The sequence below is a fragment of the Natator depressus genome, chromosome 1 (genome assembly GCF_965152275.1).
Source record: "Natator depressus isolate rNatDep1 chromosome 1, rNatDep2.hap1, whole genome shotgun sequence".
Taxonomy (NCBI): Eukaryota; Metazoa; Chordata; order Testudines; family Cheloniidae; genus Natator; species Natator depressus.
In genome coordinates this window covers 5,054,420-5,066,672 of record NC_134234.1, presented here as the reverse complement: position 1 = coordinate 5,066,672, position 12,253 = coordinate 5,054,420, and the positions used below count along the sequence as shown (strand labels likewise).

Here is a 12,253-nt window from a genome sequence, read left to right as displayed (position 1 = left end):
CATATACTACATTAGTGCACGTGCAGGTGAACAAGCTCCTCATGGTGTGGCTGATGTGGTTAGGTCCTATGATGGTGTCACTTGAGTAGATATGTGGACAGAGTTGGCAACGGGGTTTGTTGCAGGGACTGGTTCCTGGGTTAGTGTTTGTGTTCTTTGGTGTGTAGTTGCTGGTGAATATTTGCTTCAGGCTGGGGGCTGTCTGTAAGTGAGGAATGGCCTGTCTCCCAAGGTCTGTGAGAGTGAGGGATTGTCTTCCACAATAAGTTGTAGATCCTTGATGATGTGCTGTAAAGGTTTTAGCTGGGGGCTGTAGATGATAGTCAGTGGTGTTCTGTTATTTTCCTTGTTGGGCCTGTCCTGTAGCAGGTGACTTCTGGGTTCCCATCTGGCTCTGTCAATCTGTTTCTTCACTTCATCAGGTGGATATTGTAGTTTTAGGAATGCTTGATAGAGATCCTGTAGGTGTTTGTCTCTGTCTGAGGAATTGGAGCAAATGTGGTTGTATTTTAGGGCTTGGCTGTAGACAATGGATCATATGGTATATTCTGGGTGAAAGCTGGAGGCATGTAGGTAAGTATAACAGTCAGTAGGTTTCTGGTATAGGGTAGTGTTTATGTGACCATCACTTATTTGCACTGTAGTGTCCAGGAAATGATCTCTTGTGTGGACTGGTCCAGGCTGAGGTTAATGGTGGGATGGAAATTGTTGAAGTCCTGGTGGAATTCTTCAAGGGCTTCCTTCCCATGGGTCCAGACGATGAAGATGCCATCAGTGTGGCGCACGTAGAGGAAGCACATTTGAGGATGAGAGCTGAGTAAGCGTTATTCTAAGACAGCGATAAATATGTTGGCATACTGTGGGGCCATGTGGGTACCCAGAGAACTGCCGCTGACTCGAACGTATAAATTGTCCCCAAATCTAAAATGGTCTTTTCAGTCTCTCTCATTATGAGAGTTTCCCCAGACACTTGATCATTCTCATTGCCCTTCACTAAGCCACTCTAGTTCTACAATATCCTGTGTGAAAAGGATGCCCAGTACTACACAGAGGAGTCCAGATGAGAAAGAAACATTGACTGTCTGATCTCATGGCATTGTATTTTCTGTATGATTTCCCATCCCACTCCTCCTGGATCCTAATGTTTTGCTTAGTTTCTGTCTGTGATTGCACTGCAAGCCCAGTTTCACAGAGCTGTGTTCCACATTGCCCAGGTCCCTGTCCTGACTTTATACATTTAAATTAGAACCTTGTTAGGTGTTTGAGGAGTGCAAACTTTTCCTTCTTATGGGCATATACATTTCAGTTATTGACATCTGTCAAGGTTCCTCCCCCACTCTGAACTCTAGGGTACAGATGTGGGGACCTGCATGAAAACCTCCTAAGCTTACTTTTATCAGCTTAGGTTAAAACTTCCCCAAGGTACAAATTAATTTTATCCTTTGTCCTCGGAATAACCACTGCCACCACCAAACTCTAACGGGGTTTACTGGGAAATGTAGTTTGGACACGTCTTTCCCCCCAAAATCCTCCCAACTCTTGCACCCCACTTCCTGGGAAAGGTTTGGTAAAAATCCTCACCAATTTGCATAGGTGACCACAGACCCAAACCCTCAGATCTGAGAACAATGAAAAAGCATTCAGTTTTCTTACAAGAAGACTTTTAATAGAAATAGAAGTAAATAGGAGTAAAGGAATCACCCCTGTAAAATCAGGATGGTGGGTACCTTACAGGGTAATTAGATTCAAAACATAGAGAATCCCTCTAGGCAAAACCTTAAGTTACAAAAAAGACACACAGACAGAAATAGTCATTCTATTCAGCACAATTCTTTTCTCAGCCATTTAAAGAAATCATAATCTAACACATACCTAGCTAGATTACTTACTAAAAGTTCTAAGACTCCATTCCTGGTCTATCCCCGGCAAAGACAGAATATAGACAGACACACGACCCTTTATTTCTCTCCCTCCTCCCAGCTTTTGAAAGTATCTTGTCTCCTCATTGGTCATTTTGGTCAGGTGCCAGCGAGGTTTCCTTTAGCTTCTTAACCCTTTACAGGTGAGAGGATTTTTCCTCTGGCCAGGAGGGATTTTAAAGGGGTTTACCCTTCCCTTTATATTTATGACAACATCGAAGTTCATCTCCCATCATGCTGCACATTCATCTGATTTGGTTAGCTCCCACTAAGGACTTCTTGGGACTGGATTGTGACTTAAATAATCTGGTGCCATCTGTAAAGGTTGCCACTTATCTGCTCACCCCCCTTTCCAGATTGTTAAAAACTATAAAATATTTACCGTACTATTTGTTATAAAGCTGTGCTTTTCTCCCTTCATAGGAACCTTGGCCTTTTCTATGCCTGATCTATGCATCAACAACCCCATGGCAGCTTTCAACCTCACACCCTCTGACCCTTCAACATTTATCCAATGGGCATCCCTGGCATAGAAGCTGCTCATGTCTAGATTTCCATCCCTCTCTCTGTATTCTGCATTATTGGCCTGCTGGGAAATTTCATGGTTTTGTTTGTTGTAGGGAAAGAGCAGAAACTGCACAAGCCGATGTATCTGCTGTTCTGCATGCTGGTGCTCACAGATACTTCCACGTCTACCTCAGACATGCCGAAAGCCCTGTGTATATTTTGGTTCAATTTGAAAGTCATTACTGTGGGTGGCTGCCTCACCCAGATGTTCTTCCTTCACGCAGGTTCTATGAGGCACTCAGCCGTCCTTGTGACAATGGCCTTCGATCGGTATGTTGCCACATGTAACCCCCTAAGATACGACACCATCCTCACCAACACACGAATAGCTAAGCTAGGGCTCATGGTTTGATAAGAGCTGTTCTCTTCGTTCTGCCCCTGCTCCTTACCAGGCACCCATTTTGTGCCAACCACATTATCCCCCATAGGTACTGTGACCACATAGCTGTGACAAAGATGTCATATGGTGACATCACAGTCAATAGAATGTATGGCTTGATGATCACATTTGTAGTCATCGGGTTAGACCTGACCCTCCTTTCCCTGTCCTATGGTCTGATCATCAGGGCCGTCCTCAGAATATCTGCTAAGAACGCCTTCCCTCAGCACCTGCACAGCCCACATCTCTGTGGTGGAATCTCCTTCCTTAGAAGTTTTTAAGGTCAGGCTTGACAAAGCCCTGGCTGGGATGATTTAGTTGGGGATCGGTCCTGTTTTGAGCAGGGGGTTGGACTAGATGACCTCCTGAGGTCCCTTCCAACCCTGATATTCTATGATTCTATGAGGTCTTGGTATTTTGCCACTACATTTGAGAGGTGTGGCATGACTCTATTTAATTCCCTGTAGTCTACAGTGAGTCTCCAAGTTAGGCCATCAGCCTCTTCCACAGGCCACATTGGAGAATTACAAGGGCTACTAGTGGTCATTAACATACCTTGTTGTTCAAATGATTCAATTGCCCTACTCACACTAGGAGTTGCCTCTTCTGGAAACTGATACTGTTTGAGAGGTCGGGGGTCTGGTCCTGGTATGCTGACATTCCCTTCAACTAAGCCACAGTGGAGCTTGTGTTCTATGAAGGCTTTAGGATATTTCCACAGGATGTTTTCTACGTCCGGGTCTTGGGCCGGTGGACAATAGCTCTCAGGGGCTTTAATTGTGTCTACTCAGTGTGAAGCTGGCACCATGGTTCCCATCTGATCTACATCTATTGTAGGCCATAGTTGTCCGTTGGGCAAATCGACAACCATTTGAAGTTTTCTTAATAGGTTGATTTCCAAAATTCTGATGCTAATTTACTGGCAATTTACTGTCCCCTCCTGCATAGCCTTCCACCATTTGGTGAAAAGCCACAGGAATAACAGCTACCTCTTTGCTATGGTCTAGACCAGGGATGGGCAAACTTTTTGGCCCAAGGGCAACATTGGGTTATGAAACTGTATGAAGGGCTGGGTAGGGAAGGCTGTGCCTCCCAAAACAGCCTGGCTCCTGCCCTCTAACTGTCCCCTCCCTCTTCCCACCCCCAACTGATTCTATGATTCTATGACTGCCCCTCTCAGAATCCTCAACCCATCCAACCCCCCCACTCCTTTTCCCCTGACCACCCTCTCCCGAAACCCCCGACGCTAACCACCCCCCAAGGACTCCACCCCCATCCAACGCTCCACCGTCCCCTTTCCCCTGACTGCCCTCACCCCTATCCACACCCCTTCCCCCTGACAGCCCCCCCAGGACTCCCACTCTTATCCAACCTCCCCATTCCATGTCCCCTGACAGCCCCCCCCCAAACCTCCACCCCATCCAACTGCCCCCTGCTCCCTGTCACTTGACTGCCCCCTGGATCTTCTGCTCCTTATCCAACCCCCTGGCCTCGGCCCCCTTACCATGCCACTCAGAGCAGCATGTCTGGCAGCTGCATGGCCTGGCCAGAGCCAGACATGCTACCGCGCTGCCCAGCAGGAACACACAGCCCCACTGCCCAGAGTGCTTCCCATGCAGCGGCGTGCCTGCCGGGGAGAGGGGGCAGCAGGCGGGGGCTGAGGGCTAGCCTCCCTCACCGGGAGCTCAGGGGCCGGGCAGTATTGTCCCGTGGACCAGATGTGGCCCACGGGCCATAGTTTGCCCACCTCTGGTCTAGGCAAATAATGGATATGGCCACCCTGGTATCCAACAAAACTCCCTGACTAAAACTCCCAAACTTCCCAAATATAGCCACAGTTGTGACTGGCTGACCTTAATTGTCAAGATGTAACTTTGTGGAGTCTGGGGTGGCTGAGAAGTTGGAGATAGGTCATAAAAGATTAGGGGACTGGTCCCCAGGTGGTCTGGCTGCTTGTTGCTGAGGAGTGACTAGCCATTTATTGAGTTCACAGGTAGGAAGCCCATTGATATCTTGCTTTTTCTCATAGGCTAAAAGCTGGTTCCATACTAATCTGCAGAAAGCCCTATGATCATTGTCTGCTTTCTGAGGAAACTGCTAATGCTGTCCAGCCTGTGAGCCTTTGGGTACAGAGTACCCCTTTACTTGGGTTGGTGGGCTACCCTTTAGCCGGATGGCAACAGGACTGTGATTTCCTTCCTTGCTACTTTTTTTTTCTTCTGCTGATAATAGCTCCCCTTAATTGATTAAGCCACTTAAAGTTGGTATGGCAACCTCCACCTTTTCATGTTCTCTATCTATCTATCTATCTATCTATCTATCTACTGTATATTCCACTCTGTGCATCTGATGAAGTGGGTTTTAGCCCACGAAAGCTTATGCCCCAAAAAATTGGTTAGTCTGTATTGTGCCACAAGTCCTCCTCGTTCTTTTTGCAGATACAGACGAACACGGCTACTGCCCTGAAACATGAATCTGAGATGTGCTACCAATCATTTGATGCCCTCAAATTGTGAGGGCTGATTTTGGATTCAAGTCGAAGAGTTACTTGGCTGAGTGCCTGCCTGGTCAAGCTGTAGCTTGGGTCTGCCCTCTCCAGCGCTGCGTGTCTCTTGTCTGGCTGCCTGTCTCCATAAGCCCAGCTGGCTCTCGGTTGGCCAGTCAGGTCAGATGGGAGATATCAAACCACACCCCCTTCAATACATTGCCCTGGGCCATCACCGAAACCACTCATGTCAAAGCCAAGCCTTGGGTTTGACCCGCAGTCTCATTGTGATCACTTAGGAGAGAGGCTACAGTGTCTATACTCTGGGGCACTGTCTCTGCATCAGTCACTTCCCTGACCTGCTAATCAAGGCATGACATTCAAACCACAAACAGTTTATTAAACAGAAACCGTAAGTAAATAAAGAAAATTAAGAAAAAAAATAAGGAAAATGTTAAGGGAAACAAGGAACCCACCCTAGGGGCACATGAAACATCACAAACAGCTGTCTCTCTGGGACATAAGAAAAGTTCACGGTCTGCTCCTCACTTGTCCCAGGACCCACTCTTGCTGTGCTGTGGTGATTCCGCAGGTAAGACACCCGCTCTGGCAATGCCCACACGCCCTCGGACTCTAGGTGGCAGGACCCTTCTCCCCATCATTCTGCCCTCCCATCAGGTTCACATCCCCCCTTCTGAGTCCAGCCTTCAAGGCCATCTTCTCTGGTGACGTCTCCCTGTGTTGGGCCCTCTGCCCAGGGCCCCACCTTGCTCTCCTCAGCTGCTTCTTGTGCTTGGCTGCCATTTTACTTGTGGCACAGCTGGCCTCCACTATCCTGGCTCTGGCCCCACAGCCCCTTGCTGTGGCTCAGCCCTGGTTCCCCGATGGCGCAGCTGGTCTGTGCCGACCCAGCTCCCGGTTCTGGTCTGCTCCAGCTGCAGCTCCCCAGCTCTGCCTGAGCTCTGCTTCTCTGCCTCCAGCCCAGCTCTGGTTCTTCTGGCTCAGTGCTGCTTCCCTGGCTCCAGCCCAGATCTGCCTCCTGGGCTGCTTCTCTGGTCTTCTGGATCTGGCTGGCCTGTGGTTGTCAGATTTCTACTGCATTAATTGCCCAAAGTCACTCAAAAACTAATGTAAAAGTAGTCCAATCACTTTCTTCAACCAAAGAAATCTATTTCTTGAAAAAAAGGTTTCTTTTATTAACACATTGATCTATACATTGAGTAAAAAATGAAAGCTTTCTTTAGAAGCCCAGTACAGATTTGATTAAAAGAAAAATACAAGCCCCAGCAAGAGTTGGTCCATGTGAGGATGTGACACCCTGACAAAATTTCACGTTAAGCAGTTGTATATCCAGAGGAGGAATATGGATGTGCCCCTCTCCTATGACTATGGAGGAGCAGGATCAATGGCTGATTGCAAAGGGGGTGGGGCATTTAGGGGTCATGTATATGGGGTACGGTGTATTCTGTTGGGAACGCATGCAATCCTGCAATATAACACTAGGAGTCAAAATCCTTCCCGTATATGACCAAATTATGAACGTCTATACACTGCCACCTGGACTAGGGTGCACCAATGGATCACTGGACTCAATCGTTGTAAACAATAGAACCAGCACCTACTACCCCATACCGTACCAAGTAGTTGAACTGGTTTGGATAATACCAAATTTCACTGCAGATATTCAATGGACAAACAACATGGACAAAAGTACACAAAGATTACAAGAGCAACTTGCTGCAAGCGCCAACAGTTGGATACAGTTACAATCCACACTACAGGATGGTGCTGACAAACTTTTAACCCTATCAAAGGAGGAGAAGCAGTGTTTGTGGTGGTGGCCAGGATGTTGGACCATATTGCACTGTTCAGGACTCTCGATGTTGCTGTGGATTATCATAGCAGCTGGTGTATTGTTAACTGTATTTGTGTTACGTTGCATATGGAAATGATCAAGGGGGGCCCACCCACTAGCGAACAGCCACTAATTATAACCTATAACCTATAAATAATGTAGTAAGCCCCCCCCCAGCCCCAGTGTAGTGGGTGTAGTGTTAGGGGAGGGGGTGTAGTGTTAGGGGAGGGATAGCTCAGTGGTTTGAGCATTGGCCTGCTAAACCCAGGGTTGTGAGTTCAATCCTTGAGGGGGCCATTTAGGGATCTGGGGCAAAAATTGGGGATTGGTCCTGCTTTGAGCTGGGGGTTGGACTAGATGACCTCCTGAGGTCCCTTCCAACCCTGATAGTCTATGATATAGATGTAAAGGCCTGTACTTTAAGAATTTAGGTATATGTTTATTATTTAGCTAGTTATAGAGATATAAAAGAAAGAATCTGTGTAAGGGCCTTCTCTTACTGTGACAGTCTGAGGCCCTGTTCTTGGGCTAAGGCCTCTGGCTAAGCAGCAGAGGCAGCCATAAGCTGGGAAGCGACCGGTCACCTCCTCACATTCCAAACTAGTCACATAGAAATGAGGCAATCTGGGGCTGTTAGGAAGGTGATCCGATCTATCAGCTCCCGAGAAAGGGAAGAGCCTAGAAGATGTAAAAGGAAATTTCGTTTGATAGTTTTCTGTTTGGTAAGACCTCACTTATCAATAGGCACAGCTGGGAAACCTTTATGTCTTTATAGATGTAGTTGTGAAACCCTCACTTCTGTATTGTTTTGAAATTAGAGTTCCCACTTTGCTATTGTTTATTGGCATGGTCTCTGTCTGGTTCTGTGATTGTTTCTGTCTGCTGTATAATTAATTTTGCTGGGTGTAAACTAATTAAGGTGGTGGGATATAATTGGTTGGCTAATCATGTTACAATATGTTAGGATTGGTTAGATAAGTAGAATGATTGGTTAAGGTATAGCTAAGGATATTACTATATAAATTAGGGGCAAACAGGAAGTAAGTTGGGATTCGAAAATAAGCAAAAAGGAACTTGGATTTAAGCTTGCTGGAAGTTCACCCCAATAAACATTGAATTGTTTGCACCTTCGGACTTCGGGTATTGTTGCTCTCTGTTCATGCGAGAAGGACCAGGGAAGTGGGAGAGAGAAGGAATAAGCTCTCTAACAGTCCACATTAGCATAAAAGCTGTGAGATGAAAAGCAAATTCAAAATCAAACATCCAGTATTGATACATGTATCTTGACTGAGTGTTAGCAAATGTTTCAAACAAAACACTGAAAATGATGGTGTTAAAAATGGCCCCAAAATAGCCCAAAACATATGTAGTTTAAAAACAACAACATTATTGTATTTATTTCTAATAGCATTCAGTGATGGTATTGAATATTAGTCTCTAGAAGGCAACATTTCACCCTTGCTCCCTGTGTTGGAAGTAGAATGCTTCTGCTGCTGGTCATATATCAGCAGTTACCAGAGCAATCTTTTCTTTCTTTGGTGGAAAATGTTCACAACACATTTTGTGTTCTTGCCTGTATGCCCTAACATTAAGAATGCTTTCTAAAAGTTCCTCTTGCATCTTGTTGCACAGTTTTGTTTTTATCAAGTTTATCTGAGAAAACAGTCTTTCAACTGCAGCATTGCTAAAGTGTAGCAACAGCAATGAAAGAGCAAGCAAGCCAAGTTGACTAAAGTCTTTGTCCCCAGGAACATCCACGTGTTTGAGACCTTCAATCCAAAAGGGCTCTACTTGGTTGTTCTGAGTATGAGGCCAGTGAACTACAGGCAAATCTCAACCCTGTTGCTCCAACAGTTCAAGGTCTCCACAAAACAATCACAAAAATGACATACTGGCCAATCTAGGTCATGATGGGCTGAGCACAATAGAATTTAGCACTGTAAGGGTGGGTAGGGTTGGGGGCTCACAAGCGATGCTGAAAGAAATCAGGTGATGGTCAGAGAGAGAGAATTTAGCAACAGAGAGAGCTTTGTGCAGAGCAGAGCTTTGTGATGGAGTGATAAAATGTTAGGTGTGAGGAACTTCTCAAACTGTGAACTTCCACAATGCTGAGAACAGCCAGACTAGAAGATAGCATCCTTGGTTACCAGGGAGATCTCCTTTCCCACTCTTGTCTGGCAGGTTTAAATTCAGTGGCCCCAGCTGATCACCTTCTGCAGGTGTATTTGCCCACTTTGTCACGAAGCTCTTTGGTTTTGACCCCATAAATGATAGGGTTGAGCACGGGAGGGACAAGGAAGAAGAGGTCAGCCAAGATGATGTGAACATGGGGAGGGATGGCCTGACCGAAGCGATGTGTCAGAATGGTGAAGAGGACGGACGTATAAGATGTCAGCATCACACAGATGTGGGCTGTGCAGGTATTAAGGGCTTTCTGATGGGCTTTCTTGGAGGAGATTCTTAGGACGGCCCTGGTGATCAGACTGTAGGACACGGCAATGAGCATCAGGTCTGACCCCATGACTACAAAGGCCACCATCAAGCCATATGTCCTGTTGACAGTGGTGTCCGCACACGACATCTTCACCACAGCTATGTGCTCACAGTGCGTGTGGGAGATAATGCGGTTGGCACAGAATGGCTGCCTGCTCAGGAGCAGGGGCAGGGGAAGTACTAGGAGGACAGCTCTTATCAAACCCATGAGCCCTAGCATAGCTATGCGTGTGTTGGTGAGGATGGTGGCGTATCTCAGAGGGTGACATATGGCAACGTAGCGATCAAAAGCCATAGCCATGAGTATGGCTGAGTGCAGAGCAGAAACCGCGTGAAGGAAGAACATCTGGGTGAGGCAGCCACCCACAGTAATAACTTTTAAATTGAACCAAAATATACACAGTGCCTTCGGCATGAAGGAGGTAGTCGTGCCAATGTCTGTGAGTGCCAGCATGCAGAGCAGCAAGTACATTGGCTTGTGCAGGGTCTGGTTTTTGCCTATGACAAACAGAAGTGTGAAATTTCCCAACATTCCAATAATGTAGAATGTAGAGAAAGGGATGGACATCCATAGGTGCTCAGCTTCCAGGCCAGGGATGCCTGTTAGGATGAATGTTGAAGGGATAGAGTGTGTGAGGTTGATTCCTGCCATGAGGTGGCCGATGCATCGATCAGGTTCAGAAATGCTCAAGGTGCCTGTAATGGTAGGGAAACATAATGAAGTGGGTTACATACTTTATTACACATAGTACAGTAAATAGTTTGTAGTTATTACCAGTCTAGAAAGGGAGATGAGCAGTGAGTTGCAAACATTTACAGATGACACCAAATTATTTAGGTCAGAGTCAAGTCCAGAGATGTCCTCACAGGGAGATCACCAAGCCAGGTGAATGGGCAGCATGATGGCAGATGAACTTGAATGTAGATACCTGCAGCGTGTATGCCCATTGGAGGGAAAAACTTGAACTCCTCAAACACCTAACAAAGTTCTAATTTAACTGTATGAACTCAGGACAGGGACCTGGGTGTTACGGTACACAGCTGTGTGACCCTTCTCACACTGCAATCACACACAGAAATTGAACACAATATTAGAATCCAGGAGGAGTGCAATGAAGAATCATACAGAAAATACAATGCCATGAGGTCATTGACTCAATGTTTCACTCTCCTCTAGACTCTTCTGTGTAGTACTAGGCACCCCTGTCACAGGATATTGCAGAACAAGAGATGTTCAGGCAGGGGCAATCAGAAGATTCAAAGACCAAGGAAACTCTCATAAGGAGAGAGGTTGAAAAGACTGGGATTATTACCTTACAATTGAGATGAATTGGGGGGATATGAGAAAAGTCTATAAAATACATTCTGGTATAGAATAGATCAAGAATGTGTTCTTCCTGTTTCATAACACAAGATCGAGTGGACATTCGATTAAACAGAAATGTGGCAAATTCAAAAAAGATAAAAAAGGATTTTTCTTTATTCAGTGCCTAACTAGACCGAGGAACTCATTGCCACAAGAAATAGTTGAGCTGTGAACTATGTAAAAATCAGGAAGGGGAGGGACATTTGTATGGACAGTAAGACTATCCAGCTGCAATAGTTACAACTAAATAAATATTTTAGAAAACCTATCCACTCACATGTTTCAGGGTAAAAACCAATCACTAGCTGTTCTGCAGCACGTGGGGCTGTCTCTATCAGAGAAGGACACTGGACCAGATAGACCACAGGTCAGATCCACGATGCAGTTCCTCTGTTGGAAAGGAGCCACGCTTCCCCCATGGAAACAGACATTATCATGCTGGTCTATGGAAGGGCACAGGGGTCTTGGTATTTAGGGCTACAGGCCCGTATCTCTGTTATTTTCCTTGGTTTTTTTGTTTGTTTGTTTTTGGTGAGACACTTTCGTGCAGGCACCCAGCTTTGTCTGAGACAGAAGATACAGTTGTTAACTGACAAGTGTAAGCAAAGTCTTGTCAGCCACTCAGTTGCTAACCCTTCCCATTCCTGAAGATAACTGAAATTTGCAGATTACACAAACATTGAGAGATTGTAAAAAATAAAGAGGATAGGTCATTGTTTCAGAGCAATCTGGATTGGTTGGGAAACTGGTTTGAAGAAACAATGTGTTCTAAAATAGCTGTGTAGATACCTACATATAGGAAAAATGAATGTAAATGATGCTTACCTGATGGGGGACACACGTGGGAAGCACCAAGACTATGTAGAAGATTTGGGGGCATGAAGGGATGATTAGCTAAACATGACAGGTTTCAGAGTAACAGCCGTGTTAGTCTGTATTCGCAAAAAGAAAAGGAGTACTTGTGGCACCTTAGAGACTAACCAATTTATTTGAGCATGAGCTTTCGTGAGCTACAGCTCACTTCATGAGCTCCCAGTGTGACCATGTGGCCAAGGAATCAATATGATCCTTGGATATTAAGTAGGGGAATCTAAGGAGAGGTAGAGAATTTATTTTAGCTCTATATTTGGTACTGGTGTGACTGCGGCTGGAATCCCCTGTCAAGTTTTGGTGTCCATGATTAAAGATG

At 45.8% G+C, this 12,253-nt stretch overlaps 1 protein-coding gene across 1 annotated transcript; it reads right to left on the bottom strand.

Annotated features, from left to right (window-relative positions):
- Positions 1-9,411: 9,411 nt before the first annotated feature.
- Positions 9,412-10,350, bottom strand: LOC141977430 (olfactory receptor 52P1-like). Its single transcript, XM_074938952.1, has one exon. It carries the CDS (start codon positions 10,348-10,350, stop codon positions 9,412-9,414), a length of 939 nt encoding a protein of 312 aa, XP_074795053.1.
- Between the last annotated feature and the right edge of the window lie 1,903 nt (positions 10,351-12,253).

Coding starts and splice junctions, on each gene's coding strand:
- LOC141977430 (XM_074938952.1), bottom strand. CDS start 10,350: ATGGCAGGAATCAACCTCACACACTCTATCCCTTCAACATTCATCCTA.